Source organism: Castor canadensis, chromosome 15 (genome assembly GCF_047511655.1).
Source record: "Castor canadensis chromosome 15, mCasCan1.hap1v2, whole genome shotgun sequence".
Lineage (NCBI taxonomy): Eukaryota > Metazoa > Chordata > Mammalia > Rodentia > Castoridae > Castor > Castor canadensis.
The window spans coordinates 1,714,058-1,730,064 of NC_133400.1; the positions used below are offsets into that span (position 1 = coordinate 1,714,058).

General features: G+C 56.0%; 1 protein-coding gene across 1 annotated transcript in view; it reads left to right on the forward strand.

The window, feature by feature from the left end:
• The first annotated feature begins 827 nt into the window (after nt 1-827).
• Nucleotides 828-16,007, forward strand: part of Slc7a5 (solute carrier family 7 member 5) — a 29,376-nt gene continuing 14,196 nt past the window's right edge. Inside the window, exons 1-2 of the mRNA XM_074055502.1 lie at nt 828-1,472; nt 12,536-12,661. Of these exons, the coding sequence (XP_073911603.1) occupies nt 920-1,472; nt 12,536-12,661 (679 nt within the window). The 5' untranslated portion in view covers nt 828-919. The remainder of the gene's footprint in view (nt 1,473-12,535; nt 12,662-16,007) is intronic.

Below are 16,007 nucleotides of genomic sequence, written 5' to 3' on the forward strand. Positions count from 1 at the left end.
ACCTGGTGCCCCAAACTGGGAGCCTTTGGCAAGAGTCCCCTTGGGATAAAGTGGGATTTCTGAGTCCAGGAACAGGCGCCGAAGGTGGCCTGATCTTCCCAAGCTCTCTGAGCTGGTGGATCACCCGCTGTTGTGGTTCTGCAGGCCAAAGCTGCACAATGAGCTCCCCACTCCTCTTCCCATACTTCCCAAGTACCAGGGTTGAGAGAATGGTAGGGACTGGGGTGTGTCCTATCATATCAGCCCATCTGGGATGTGGACTGGTTTCTCATCAGGGGTTGGGCAGGCGTCCCACACCCCACGCTCCACCCTTCCCGTGCTTGGCCCCAGGCAGGTCCTGTGCACCGCTAGCAAACAGCTGAGCTGGGGAAGGCAGAGTGCAAGGAAGAGGAGCGTGTCCTGTCCATTGGGCCACGCAGCGGGCCCCGCACGTAGGATGGGCTACGGCGACACGGAAGCTGGTGAGGAGGTCACGGTGTCTACCAGCGCAGTGGGGCCTGGGCTTCCACAGCTCAGCAAGATGCTGATCCCGGTTAGCTTCAGCCTGACGCTCCACGTGCTCTTAGGGGGCGGAGCCCTGTGAGGGGCCGAGCCTAAATGGGGCGGGGCCTGTCGGCGCGGACCAACTGCAGCGTCGGACGGGGCCTTGCGTAGCGGGTGCAGGGCGGTGACCGGCAGAGCCTTTGCGGTATGGGCGGGACCTGTCTGGGGGGCGGAGCCTGTCAGGACTGACCAATGGCGGCGGTAGCGGGCGGGGCCTGGTGGCGGGTAACTGCCACTGTGGGCGGGGCCGGCGAGCACCGGGATAAAGGCAGCGCCGGGCCGCGCGGACCCAGACGCAGCAGCTTGGGGGCGCGCAGTGCCCTCCTCGGCCGCGCGCGTGCCTCGTGTTCAGGCCCGGCGAACCGGCACGGCGAGCATGGCGGGCGCGGGCGTGAAGCGGCGCGCGGCAGCAGCCCCGGCGGCCACGGAGGAGGAGCGGCAGGCGCGGGAGAAGATGCTGGCGGCGCAGCGCGCGGAGGGCGCGGACCCCGCGGGCGCGGGCGCGGGCGGGGGCGAGGGCGTGACCCTGCAGCGCAGCATCACGCTGCTCAACGGCGTGGCCATCATCGTGGGCACCATCATCGGCTCGGGCATCTTCGTGACGCCCACCGGCGTGCTCAAGGAGGCCGGCTCGCCGGGGCTGGCGCTGGTGGTGTGGGCCGTGTGCGGCGTCTTCTCCATCGTGGGCGCGCTCTGCTACGCCGAGCTGGGCACCACCATCTCCAAGTCCGGCGGCGACTACGCCTACATGCTGGAGGTGTACGGCTCGCTGCCCGCCTTCCTCAAGCTCTGGATCGAGCTGCTTATCATCCGACCCTCCTCGCAGTACATCGTGGCGCTCGTCTTCGCCACCTACCTGCTCAAGCCGCTCTTCCCCAGCTGCCCCGTGCCCGAGGACGCCGCCAAGCTCGTGGCCTGCCTCTGCGTGCGTGAGTACTGGACCGGCCGGGGCGGGGGGCGAGCAGGGGGCGGTCCCCTGTCCCTGCATCCTGGGACCCCTGCATCCTGGAGCGCGCATTCTCTACATCCCGGATCCCGCCTCCCGGCATCCCCACCAGCGCCTGGACCATCCCCGAAGTTCTAGGCTAAGATCTCTGGCTCCAGAACCCACGTGCGTTCCATTCATTCGTGTACACTCCCCCCCCCCGGACCCCCCCTCCGTCCCCGCAGTCCCGGAAAGAAAGACCTAGGGACTCTGACCCCCAGCGGGCATTTCGTTTTCCCACCTAATCCATTAATGCTTAAGCTGTTCTAGCCCGCGCCAGTCTTCTGGGCAGGCTGAGCAATACTCCCTGCCTCTTGCAAGGAAGGCACCACGTGGAGTGACTGAACAGTCAGTTTCCTGTTTCAGCTTCAGTTGCCGACAGCTTGCTAAGAAGGCAGTTGCAGTTAAGGGGAAAAAAAAATTTTTTAAAGCCAAAACCACCATTTCTGTTCCCCAAAACGGCCTGCCAGGAATGAGGCTGACTCCTAAGAAAATAGTATTAAAGTTGTACTGGTAGGTGAGGGATTGAGGCTGAATAGCAGTTTGGGATACCCTAAAGGCTGCCCAACAGAAAGAGACCAGAGATTGCTTGCAGACCAAATCTGTGTGTATTGGGGGTGGGTGGGCTTGGGGAATCCCAAGTGGTGCCAAGAATCAACTGTGGGGCACAGCCCTTCTGTAAGTGGGCACAGTGCTAGCAGGCCAGGAAGGAGGGTTGCTTTGTAAGACAGTTTTCTTGTGGGATTTCAGGACTTTAAAAAAAAAAAAAACAAAACTTGAAGCAATTCCCACATGATCATTTTTTTTTTTGAGGCTCTTCGCAATTTCCCAGATTGTCCTGTGGCTACCCTTGAACTTGTCTTGCTTCCAAAGTTTACCCTGGAGCTCTGGGCATCCAAGACATTAAGAGCTACCACTTGGTTAAGGGTTGCCTGAATCTCAATAGTGCATACAGGTACAGGCTAATAGGGCTACGCTTAGAGTTTTGGGTCATGAACTGTGAAATTAGGGGTCTGTGTAATTGGTTACCCGGAGTGGATTCTGACTGGCAGTACACGTTGGTGCTGTTGCGACTTTTGGTCTTGTATCCCGTCAAGTACACTGTGTACTACTTAAGAAGTACCAGTGGTTTGGCTGCCTGAGATCCAAAGCCTTCTGAGGCTGGCTTACGATCCACACAAGATGAGGGGGTCTTCATGCTGTGGGACTTGACATCCAGAAACTGTTGGGTTCCTATCTATCTAGGAATGCTCACAGCAGTGGGTGGTCTGTGGGAGGGCAAAAGCCTGTGGCCTCTGATCGGCCTGTGGAGATGAGGTTTTCTTGGAATGACCACTGGACTTTGAAGAAAGGAACTCTTGTCTGGGAGAATTGTAATTGTCCAGTTTTCATCATTTCTAAGTACTAAATGTTGAGGCCCAGTAGGGAGCACAATGGGTAGTATCTTTAAAGGGCTTGCCTGTAGACTTCGGAAGGTGCAGAGAGCTATAGCAGAAGTTAGGATGGAGGGTTTTCTAGTGTCTTCTGACTAATAAGCAAATACAGGATCTTACAGATGTACACAAAGCAAGCATGAGGGCCACATTCGTCCTCCTCCCCTGCACGGTGGCTAACAGTTTGTGCTTCTGGAGCGTTTTATGCTGTTGATGTGTGGTGCTTATTCTCTTAAAATCTCAACATTATCACAGTGTACCACATGTTCTTCACCTTTTAAGTCTTTCCACATCAGCACACAGGTGGCTCCTGCTTTTCAGCTGCTCAGCACCACTTCACTTTGGTCCCCAGCAAGCGGGCTGAGCATTGGGAATCCCGCTTTGAGTGTCTGGCTCAAGGATTTGTGGATTCGAAGTTGATAGCCACAGGGCCTTTCAGAGGCTGTGCCAAGCTTTTACTCATAGATTTGTTTTCTTTCCTGATTTTTTTTTTTCCCTTGAGACAGGCTCTTCCTGTCGCAGCCTCCCAAGTGCCGGATTTACAGGCATAGCCACCATACCTGACTCCTATCCATGGATTTCTTTTGTGATACATCCTTTATGGCCCCTATAGGGAAAGCCTGTGGGTGCGTTATGGGATGGGAAGACCTTGGTCCACCCTCAGGGGCTGCAGAGGAGGACTCCCCCACATCCCTTTCTGCCTTGGGGCCACGCTGTGCATCAGTCCCACAGCTGTTTCTCTGAACCACTCACGTGCACCATACCGCCTTTGGTGTTGGAACAAGGATTTTCAGTAACAGAAAGGGTTGGACTGTGCAGGAGAGCCTATCTAGCACCTGCTAAGCGGAAGGAGCCATGATGAACTGCTTGGAGAGGGGGCCAGTCTGGGGAGTCAGGAGGACCCTGACTGGCCCTCAGGCTGCTGGAGGCACAGGCTCAGAGAAGGGCTGCAGTGTCTCTGCTGGACAGGATGACCCCTGCAGGGTGTGGGAAAAGCCCCTTGCATGGGGCCATGAATACCATCCCAGGCAGGTGGACACTGCTCCCCAGGAGAGTTTTAATGCATGTCAGTGATGGCCTGTAAAGTGAGCTTTCTCAGGAAAGAGGTGCTACTCCTGGCACAGCCAGCTTCCAGGTCTGCCTCTCTGGTGGTGTGACTCTGGCACCTCAGGAAAGGCCCACAGAAGGCTCAGCTTCCATAGCACAGTTCTCATTCTGCTAGCTGGTGTTTTCAGCCCTCTAGGCCTGTCCCTCTCGTTTCTTTTGGTGTGAAATGGCTTGGCCTCAGGGTGTGGAGTTGTCCTAGTAAAAGAAACCCCCTTCCCATGGGTCTCCTGTAGGAAATCTAGAGATGAGGCCGTCACACAGGGGTCTTGGGTGTGTTTGTTGGTCCATCTGTGGAGGTGAGGGGTCTAGCTTCCTACACCATGTAGAAAGTGAGTGGGAATTGGTTTGGGCTGCTTGTTTATTGCTTAATGAAACCTTGATAGTGTTTACTTGGAGTTCAAGTGGTGCTGGATTTTATCAGCAGAAGTCACACAGACCAAGCTGAGATTCTGGCTTGGCCCGGATTTGACCAGGCACTTATCTAATCTTACTGGGCCACGGCTCTCTGTGAGGTGGGTACCTCGCTCTCTGTGAGGTGGGTACCTCGGAGTATTGCTGAGTGCATGCACAGCAGCCTGCCCAGGGCAAGTGCACTGTGAGTGGCCACCATCTGCTTTCCCTCCAGGGGAAGCCTTTAGGAAGAGGGGTCTGAGCCGCCTCACTGCTCCCTCTGCCATGTGTCACTTACCCAAACCTGTGGGTGTCAGGGAGATGGCCTGATTGTTCTGTAACATCAAAGGCAGGAGTCTCCCACCCTTTTCCTGATGGGTGGAGGATGGGACCCTGCCCATTGTGGTAGCCACCAGGACTTGCTCACTGTCACAGACCAGGCCATCCTACATCCTTGAAGAACTCTGGTCTGGCAACTGAGGCACTTACGGGGGCCTTCTCAAGAGAGGTGGTGCTGGCTTGCTGGGGTTCCCTAAGGCCAGGTAGCTTACCCTCCTGTCCCTCACCTAGTGTGCATCTGGGGACTTGTAAACTGAGCTATCTTCCACCTGATGTCAGATCAGGAGCAGTGCAGCTCTGTTTCAGGAAATCGTGGGGGACCGTGTGGGCCTCCGTTAAGTTGCGGCAGCCCAGCCTGGGTGTTGGTGAGGATTTATTTGATTTGCAACACATTCTGTTCCCTTCTAACCTGGAGCAGCCCCAGGACCTGCTTGTTGAGCAAAAAGAAGGAAAGAGAGGAGAGAAGCCAGAGGAGACTGCCAGGCGCCTCCCTTCCTCTGCAGCTCTGGGCTACAGGGTGTGACCCACCCATGAAGCTAGTGTTAGCCCGAATTGGGGTGGGGTGGGGGGAGGGAATGAATGATCTGGATGGGGAAATCTGCTTGCCCAGCCCTTTCTCAGAAGGCTGGGGCACAAGATGGGTCTTGATGGCTGCCGGCAGCTGACAGTGACCAGGGAGTCGGGAAATGTGCTCCCGCCCCATTTCCAAGCTGCCTGCTGGTGTTCTTCCACCTAGAAAGACCACTACAGGCCTCACTCCTCAATCTGGACACGTCTAGCAAGGCCTAGGTGAAACCCAAGTCAGGTTGGAGGTTTCTGGGCCCTGCTCTCTATCATAGCTGGGATCCTGGCTGAGTGAGGCAGAGGCTCCAGTGTTTCCAAGGCCCAGCATCTTGAGCTGTGAGTCAGTGCAGCCGACAGCCTGGCAGTTGGCCCTGAAGTCTGCTTTCCAGCAGACATGAAAGTGCAGCCCTCCTGAGAAGGTCTCACCAGTCACGGGATCTGGGGCTAAGGCACAGTGGCTCACAGCGTGTGACCCCACGACAGCTGGGGATGAGGCGGGCACTTCTCACCCTTTCTTTCTGGGTCACAGGCCCCTTGGGTAATCCATAGCACGTGCAGGATCTCTGCCCAGAAATGCGTGCCAGGAGCGGGTGACTTCCCAGACCTGAGGCCCAGGCCTAGGCAAGCGTTCTGAGCACACTGCCCTCAGCCCAGCACACATTTGGCTTCTTCTCACATGCACTCTGCCCTAGGACTAACGTTGGTGTTACCATCCTCGTCTTACAGCTGGGGAAACTGAGGAAGAATTAGACTGGGAGCTCAGATCTGGAGTACCTGCCTCTGCACTGACCACTGTTGTCAGACCCGACCTGGAGTGACCTCGGTCTCCAAGTCCATCGGCTGGGGCAGGAACACACGTAGATCAGAGGTTCTTCTGTGTTCTGGACTCCCCACAGTGGAGAGCTGACCCTCTGCAAGGAGTTGTCTGGCCATCTCTCATCTCGTTGCCATCTCCACTGTGCACATGGGCTTCAGGAGGACTGTCCAGAAAACCCCCTGGAACTCCTCCTCCTGGGATGCAGGATTTGGCAGCTCCAGTAGGCATGACCCTTCCTGGAGCCTCCTGGTTTTCTGTCCATGAGGAGCTGCCCAGAGCACCCTCTAGCCTCTGCTCTGCTTCCTTGCCTGCCTCTTCTGAGTCCCCTGGCGGCGCCCCCTTTCCCTTTACTTCTTTGACCCAACAGGTCCATCCTTCAGTATCCAGAACTCTCACTTTGAAAGGCTTGCTTTGCAGGTAGCTGGCAGCACCTGTGTGTGGCAAGGCGGTTGGGAGTCTGATGGGCATTTCCCTGATCTCCTATCCATCAGACCTGCCCCCAGGCAGGATGTGCTGTGCCCAGCCCTCCCATCCTGTGCTGGGATTTGCCTGCTATGTGAAGAGTTAGCTCTGATTCCCACTGGGCCTGGTGTTTGCAACCCAATCCACGCTGAGTCACCCTGACCTTGGGGCTGGCCGGCATCTGTCACTCTGAGCTGCAAGAATAGGGCTGTGGCTAGCCCAGCATTTTGACTCTCCTTGAGCTGCTCATAGTCAGTGTGGGACCTGCCTTTGGCTCAGACTTCAGGTCCTGCACCAGGTCAGGCTGCAGGGGCTTTGTCTTTCCCAGGTTCCCTTTGTGGGACTTGCCAACCAGAATTGACTGGGAGAACCCAGAGCTGCTAAGAAGTTCTGAGCCAGGCCCAGGCTCTGTCCTTTGAGTTGTATGACCTGGGGCTGGGTGCTTGGTCTTTCTGGGCCTGTGGGTCAGAGCCAGGAGCCCAGGGCAGGGTGCAGTGGTGGTCAGCAGCACAGCAGGAACTGAGCAGGGAAAGGACGGAGGGGTGGGCAAGCCTGGTGATGGAGTGGCTCGAGGGGAGGTTGGGCCAGAGCCTCCTAGAGTGACAGCATCCCAGCTTTGCCACTATGACCAGAGGCTCCCTCAGCCCAGGAATGTACCCTGGCTTCCTTAACTGTACCTGCAGGGTTTTGGGTGGGGAGAGGCCTCAGACTGTGTTTTTGTTCTTGTTTTGTTTGGTTTTGTTTTTTCGGTTGGACTGGAGTTTGAACTCAGGGCTTTGTGCTTGCAAAGCAGGTGCTTCACCACTTGAGCCACACCTCTAGTCCATTTTGCTCTGGTTATTTAGGTTTTGGTGTTTTTGGTTTTTGGTACTGGGGTTTGAACTCAGGGCCTACATCCTGAGCCACTCCACCAGCCCTTTTTTTGTTCGAGAACTATTTGCCTGGGCTGGCTTTGAACCGTGATCCTCCTAATCTCTGCCTACCCAATAGCTAGGATTACAGGCATGAGGCACAGGCGTCCAACCTGCTCTTTCTTTCTTTTCTTTCTTTCTTTTGATCTTGCCCTTGATATTGTGGAGATGGGGTCTCACGAACTATTTGTCTGGGCTGGCCTAGAACCTCGATCCTACCAGTCTCTGCCCTCCAGGTAACTAGGTGTTACCCACTGGTATCTGGCTTTTGGACTCTGTTCTTGATAGCGACACCTACCCCATGCACAGGTTGTGTACTGGTAAGGCCCCAAAGTACCCCGCCTGGATGTGAGCCAGTCATGGGCTAGGAAAATGAGGATTGGAAGTCCCTGCCGAGTGGCCAGGGCCTGGGAGTGGGATTTAGGTGACCTGGGTGTCCTCTGCTGTGTGACTTTTGGCAAGTTGAATAACTTCTGAGTTCCATTTACCCCACTAGCAAATGGGGGTGTTGGATCCTGTGACTGGAGCAAGTTTTCTCTGCTTTTTTTTCCTTTTCTCTCTCGGTACGTGGGATTGAACCCAGGGCCACGTGTATGTTGGGCTACCCCCACCCGTTTTGTTTGTTTTGTTTTTTCTTGATGAGCTTAACTTTTGGAGGAACAAGGGTGCCCAGCATACTGCGTGTTGGGGCTCTGCTTTTAGCTGATGACGGAGACTCGTTATCACTTACACGCACCGTGTCATGTCCTCTGAAGATAACAGTGAGCAGGCTGGTGCTCAGGTGCCAGGAAGCACTTGTGCGTGTTATTTCATAAGTGCTTGGAGGTGTCCTCTTTATGGAGGAGGAAGCTGAGGCCCATGGTCACATGGCCTGTCAGAGCTCAGTTCTGATTCAGAGCCGCAGAGTGGGGGCCTTGTAGGCACCTGCCCACCGGGTACTCTCTTCAGAAGGCCTGGAGAAGGATGTTCCTGTTCAGGGCTTTCCTCCTCTGCCCAGTATCATTAAACCCACCCCTCTCTAGCCCATCTTGGAAGGCTGTTCACCCCTGCAGTTGCTGATGTCTCCCACAGGGCCAGGGGAACTGTGTAGGGGCCAAAACTCAAAACAGGTGCCGCCAGCCCCATTCTTGTTTCCACAGTCCTTGGGGGGATGGGTGGGCAGAACAGCTGGGAAACCTGCCCAGGCTGCAGGCCACACCTCTCTCTCTGAGGTGTGTGCATGGCCAGAGGGAAGTCCCAGGCTCATCTGACCAAGCCCAAAGCCCAGCCCTGGATCTAGCTGCTTCCCTTTCCTCTGCCTTCAAGACTACTAGAGTCCTGACTTCCCCTGGTTGGGAGTGGGGAATGGGGAGGGAACTTAGGAAGGGGCACCTTGAGATGTCACCTGAGTGTCTGAGTTGGTGCCCAGGACCAGCCACCCAGCGTGTGCGTGTGTCCAGTGGGGTGGGGGTGGACAGGGTTCCCAGCCCTGCCTGGTCAGAAGCTCTGGGAGCTCAGGCTGTTTGTACCAGTGCCTGGGCATTGGAGTCGAGTGTGGGCAGGGTTGTCCTGCCCCCGTCGCTGGTGGGAACAAGAGACTACGAGGTAGGAAATGGATCGGTGCTTTGAGGGCTAAGCAGAGGTTGGGTGCTAACCCTTCAGGGGCCCAGGAAGGAAGTCATATGTTCATCAGGCCTGTGGCCCTGTGTGTGCTGGACAGATTCAGGTGATGCCGATTGCAGCCTGGACCCAAGTCTCAGGCCAGCGGTGGTAAGCTGGTGCTGTTCTCTGGCTCAGTGACAGCTGCTGTGCTGGGTGTGCCCTGAGGACCAGGCCAGCCATGCTTCCTAGAACCCGTGAAGCTTGCTGGCCACTTCTTTGTCCTGACTCAGGGAGACAGTGTTGCTGTTGGCAAAGCCTGGGCAGAGCTAGCCTCATTCGCCTGGCAAGGTCCTCCCAGCCCAACCGAGGGAGGCAGCAGCTGCTGCTCCCAGTCCTTGCCTCAAGTGTAGGCCCTGACCTCACACAGAGCACGCCCTCTTTTTAAATAGACTCCTTTGGGGAGGCCCAGTGGACATTGTATCTGACAGAAAGAAGGCGGTGGTAGCTCCTGGGTTTCCTTCCCTAGCTGAGCAGTGTTGTGCAGTGAGCCCATCCATAGAACGAGGCTGTTCCATGCCTCCAATGGGCCTGGTGGTGTGGAGTGTGGAAGTACAGTTGGAGAGGGACAGTGAGCCTGTCGGGGATGGTGACATACAGGACCTGCTAGGCTGCAGAGGCACCCTTCTGTCTTGCATGAGCTGTGGAACCCCTGCAGCCAGCTGGGTCATGGCTGACACGGTACACACAGGCCTGAGTGAGGCAGGAATAGCGCTCTGCTAGGCCTAGGGGACCAGGGCCCACCTGCCTGGCTATCTGCACACAGCGGAGGACTCTGGGCTTTATCTCCGTAGCCCCGCTGTCACTGTGGCCAACACAGGCATGCTTATCTAGGGGTGAAGCACAGGGAGCCCTAGAGAGGAATGGCTTCTAGCCTGTGTCACAGGCAGCCTCCCCCATGCCCGTGTCATGCCCTCTGCTTGAGGCATAGCTGCTTCCCCTTATCCCCTGATGCAGGGGCTGCAAGTGACCAGCCACATCACAGTAGCCTCATCAGCGGGCAGGGAAGCTGAGGCTGGGGAGTCAGCAAGTTGTCAGGGTAGGGAGTTGAGGTTGCATCAGCCACCTCCATGATGAGTGAAGGCCGGAAGCACTGGGTCTAGACGAACTCATATACTCAAGGTTTTTACGTCTTGAAGTTTCAAGAATAAGGAAGCGCGAGTTTCATCATCCACTTTTTAAAAGTGAAATCCACATGTGGCACCCCGCTGCGTGACCTGGTCAGGAAACGGTCAGCACCATGGAAAAGGTGCCCAGTCCGGGTGGTGCAGCCTGGCACCTGCTGGCCCTCTGTGCCCTTGGGTAGTGGCCCAGGCTGGGGACTTTTTTTGGCCAAGGAACAGCTGGTATGGATCTCAGGCAGGGCAGGACAGAGTATTGGGATGGCAGAAGAGGGTCCACAGCGACAGGCATACTGTTGTCCCCGTCTTTAAATGTGTCGCTTCAGAGAAGCGGGAAGAGGGACTCCCAACAGCAGCTGAGCCTCAGCTCTTGACAGCCTTGTGCTCTCCCTTCAGAGTCAAGTCAGGGAGCCAGACTGCCACTGGTGTCAGCTCTGCCACACCTCTACCTGCCACTGGGCCTGAATTGGGAGTGATGCAATCGCCTGGCTTCTTGCTGCAACCGGAAGGAAGCCTGCAGGGAGGGGCCGTAGACTTCTTTGCTTTGTGGTCACTCTCACCTTTCAGGAAATGTGAGATTGTCTGGGGAAAGCAGGACCTGCCCCCTCTAGCAAGCTGAGAGTTTGGTGGCTGCGTGGGGACACAGCTCTGGCTAGAAGAAGCATCTCCGTGTCTTGCGCTGCTCATCCTCCTTCCTTACTGCGCGAGCGCCAGGGTTGTTTCAGTGCCAAGGAACCAGTGGGCATTGCATCAGCCAGGACATTGCTGCTGAGGCATGCAGCGATTTCCAGAGAGGCAGGCCCTGCTTCCCGCTCGCACCAGGAGCCTGTCTGTTTTCCTTCACCTGAGATGTCAGGTCACATCCAGTTAATTAGTGTGCATTTGTTTCTTTGAGGCCTGTTCCTCAAATTGCAAAATTACATAGAATTAGTCCAGCCTGGCGCCTGCGAGACCTGAGTTGATGGGGCTGCAGCTCTGTGGGGGGTGAGGAAGGACGAGTGGGGCTTCCTGCGGCAGGGTTGCCCTGCACACGTTAATGTTTGACAGCGCCTGTCTGACATCTATGAAGTCTCCCTTTCCGGTTCCTGGCACCAGGGGGGCTGTAGCTGGGGAGACTGGCAGCTCACCTGGCAGTGTCTTCCGTGCAGATTCAGTGACCACCAGTAACCTCAGGAGCATAGGTGACCGGAAGGTAGCGGAATGGGGCGTGGTGGACAGTGGGTATTCAGACCTTTGTTCTGGTAGAATTTTGTTTCCGTTGTTTTAGAGCAGTTGTTTTTAACCACCAGCTGCCTGAAGGGCCAACAGCTGGCTCCAAGTCCCCACCCACCCCCACATGCTGGGATACGGTGGGTCCCAGGCAAGCCTTGCTGCTCTCTGGGTACTAGTTGGCAACTGCCCATCTGCAGGCCCCAGTCTCCTTCTGGTGCCGTGCCCCTCCCCCCTCTTTCTCAGGTGCCAGACTCTGGGTACAGTTGTTCAGGCGTCTAGAAAACTGGCACTTTTTCATATCTGCCCGTCAAACGGCAATGGGATTGGGGTGTGCACGTTTGTGTCCCGCCCTTGACCACCTGAGCACTGTGGGCTTGTGAAGAAGTCTGGCTTAACGCTCCGAAGGTTACTCCTCACCTGCCATCCCTCTCTTGCTCCCCGTCATCAGCTGTGTCCATGCTGCCTCAGTGTCTCCTCTGGACTTGTCAAGTGGATTCACACAAACAGGCTGGACAGGTGCTGTGCTGAACCCTAGCAGGCTCGAAGTGCTGCCAGAGGTGGGGCCGGCACGGAGGTGAAGCAGCAGACCTCCGGGTGGCAGGTGTGAGCATTGAACTGGAGTCTGAAGTAGGTGCTCTCCTGTAGGGCCTCCGGTGCTGTGGCAGGTGACAGGTGGCTCTGACAGAGTCCGTAGGAGACTTGAGATCCAGTCACTTCAAAGAAGATCCCTTAGGATCATACAGGGGTACCTGGGATCCAATTCTTTTGAGAGTTTGGTGTTTTTAACCTTTGACCTTGGCCCTGGAGAGCCAGTGAGTTTATCAAAACAAGCCCGGAAATCAGAAGCCATGGGAAGGGCCGCTGTGCATGCAAACTGTTTCTTTTGGATCCTTGCCCTGCTCCCAGCCCAGAGGCGTCCTCAACCTTGCCCCCCACACCCACCCACCATGCTGACCAAGTTGTGCTGTGACCACCTGGCAGGTGAGGACTCAGGCTGCTCTCTGTCCCCACAGTGCTGCTCACCGCTGTGAACTGCTACAGCGTGAAGGCTGCCACCCGCGTGCAGGACGCCTTTGCCGCCGCCAAACTCCTGGCCCTGGCCTTGATCATCCTGCTCGGCTTCGTCCAGATCGGCAAGGGTGAGTGTGGCCTTCAGCCTTGGGAACTGTGTGGCCCCTAAGGGTGTGGGGTCCCTGTACTCGAATGCCTGGCATGGACACTGAGTTTGTCCTCTGGGGAAAGTTGAAACCATGCTGGGGCAGGGAACCCTGCATCCCAGGACTGCACACAGACAGGACAGGACAGGTCAGGAACTCTTAACGCGTCTGCTGTTTGTGCAGCCACTTTCATGAGCCCTAACTGTCCCCTCCATGAGTCTGATCTCATGGCTGGCATCCTGTGTGACAAGCTCTTCTGGGCTGTATTCCTTGTCATATTGTGTTTCCTTTACCTTTCCTTGGTGGGTATAGGACTGTCCCTGCACCTGTGACTGTTGTGGAAAATGCTGCCAGGAATATTCTTGGTGATTCCTGGAGAATGGGGGTTCTTGGTGCTGTGACGGGTGCTGGGCATCGGCAGGCCCTAGGGAAGGCACATGCTTGGCTTAAGGGTTAGGAGTCCAAGGGCTTCCTTAGGAGGAGGATGGCAGTCCCCACAGCACCTGTTCTTGGACATAGGGACCAGGCCTGTAGGTACTGCCATATTTGTAGGACAAGGAACCGTGTTCTTCTCTAATTTAAAAAGATCGGATAGATGTAAAAAACAAGATCTCTCTAATCCCATCACTCAGACATGCCCACCAAGATGGATGCGTGTAATCCTAGCTACTGAGGAGACAGAGATCATGAGGTTTGTGGGTCAAGGACAGCCCAGGCAAAAACCAGACCCTATCATAAATATTCAACACGAGCCAGGTACTGTGGCTCACGTCTGTAATCCCAGCCACACAGGAGGCAGGGATCAGGAGGATCACAGTTTGAAGCCAGCCAGGACAAACTAGTTCACAAGACCCTATCTCGAAAAACTCTTCACAAAAAAAGGGCTGGTGGAGTGGCTTAAGGTGTAGGCCCTGAGTTCAAACCTTAGTACCATTAAAAAAAAAAGAGAGAAAAGAAAAAAAATTTTAACACATACATTCTCTGCGGTGTCACGGTGCAGGTGACCCTTTGCAGGGTGTCTCTGTGGGCAGGTGCACGCGCACACACGTACCATGTACGTCTGTTTTCCTGTCTGTCTGGACCTCCACCTCATGTGTGTCTCACCTCGTGTGTCATGCTTTGTGGTAAGAACACGACAGACCCTGGAACACATTCCAGGCATGAATTTACCCCCCCTCAGGTACGCTGAAGAAGTGGAGGAGCTGCTCCGAGCCCCACCCAGTGCCTTTGTCCGATTTCTTTCTGCACTCACCCCCGTCCCTTGGCCAGCCCAAGCAGAGAGCAGATGGGAAATGTCTTTGCAAAACTGGGCTGACTCTTCACCACAGGACTGCCCCTAGGAGCTTCTATGGGTGGTGCTAGCTCCTGCCCTGCGAGGTGGGCACCAGTCAGTGCTCAGCAGCCAGCCACCAAATTTCTGCCAGAAGGAGGCCCGTGGTCCTGGTGTGGCCATAGGGCAGGCAGGCAGGACTTCGGACTTTGTATCAGGTCAGGGGATCCCTTAGCACATCAGCAGCTTGGTGTGTCCCTGGAGGCAGCCAGGACCCTTGGTCTCCATTTCACAGATGAGAAGCAGTCAGGTGAGAGAGGTGGGAGTGGGCTGGGACTGCCTCGCCCCTTCCCTCCTTCATGCCTGCATCAAGTCCCCCATCCTGTAAGGCCCAGGGGATTTGCAACAGCAGCTCAGCCCCTCGTGCATGCTGGGCCCCAGCTGTGAATTGAGTGGTGGGGAAACAGAGCATCACACAGTACTCCCACCAGCTTCTGCATGCAATGAGTCAGCCTCAGTCTTCAAGCCTGGCAGGTGAGGCACCAGAGGCTGAGGAGAGGGTGGTGAGGTGGCAGCTCCCACCTGGAGCACAGCAGCGAAGATCATCTCATGAGAAGGCAAGCCTACCCTGCACCTCAGACCTCATCCAGCTGGGAAGTGCGGCTGATGAACAAGAGCTGGGGGATTTGTTTGGCTGCTGTGATTAGAAAAAGTCAGATGAGGAATTTAGGAGGGAACCTGATTTTTATAAAAACAAATTTAGTTGGGATAGCAAAGGGCTTTTGTTCAGCTTGAATACACAATATGTTTATAATTCTGGTGACTGTGTGATCCCCTACGCCCCTGGCAGTTCCTTTCTGAGCTCTGGATGCAGTGCAGCATTTGCAAAATTCCTATGCGAGTTTTCTCAGGAGGTTTGTTCTGTTCCCGGATGGATGGATGGATGCCTTTGCCCTGGAGGGCGCAGTGTTGGAATGTTGACCCTTTCTCCCACGACAGCTGCCCTGCTGTATTTCCCACTGGGTGCAGAGCTCTGGGACAGCCGTACTGTCCCCATGCTGACGGCAGCTATGCCACCCAGGCCCTTTAATGCAGAGTCCCCAGCTCTGATAGTGCTCACATGAGGTGCCATTCCACCATCTGTGGGCCTGGAGAGCGTGACAAGCTCCTGCAAGCAGCCCAGCCCACGCACCTGGCCTTGGGGCAGCTTCCTCACCCCATCCCCCAAGTGGCCTTGGTGCTATGGGGTTCAGCACCATTTTCCCGTATTCACTGTTCCTGGCTGTTGGGAAGATTGTGAATCTGTGCTTACTCGGTTTTCCCCAAAGCCTTCCTCAGAAATTCCACAGCCCCCACCCATGTGCCAAACAATGAGGATGGAACCTGCTGTCCAGAGCTCGAATCACTGTGTGGGAAATCAGACAGCCTATGGACAGGACAGTCACAATGAGGGGCACAGGATGTGGGATACAGTTAGTGTGAACACTCTGCAGAACTTCTCACCCCCCAACCCCCCCCCCCCCGGATTTTGGAGGGCTTTGTCCCCTCTGGGCTGGGTGGGGGGGAAGGTGACATGGGGCCTTGGGGCTGGGGTCCCAAGTGTCTGGATTCAGTCCAGCACTCTCAGAAGTAGATGGTTCCCAAACTGCTATCAAGTCCAGCTGGCCATGGCTGGACTTGTGGATGGAGTCGGTGAGACATGCATGGTGGTGGCTTGGAGAGTGTGACCACAGAGAGGAGCCCTGGAGCCAGAGCCCAGAGCCCAGAAGTGGGTAGGCAGCTAGACAGACGTGGTGGGCGGGTCACCTTCCTGCCTTTGCCAGCTTCTCCTTAACCACAACGCCCAGCAGGGGCCACAGCCCAGGGTCAGGCTGTTCCCAAACATGAGTGGGCGCCAAGCCTTTGTTTCCGAGGCCAGGCGTGGGAGTGGGCTGCGAAAGGTTTCTCTGCCTGGTGATGGAGCCAGGTCCCCAGAAGGGCACAATGGAACCTATTGTGCGTCTGCTTGGCTACCCCACACTAATCTCTCCTGGGCAGTGCTGACTGGACTGGACAGTC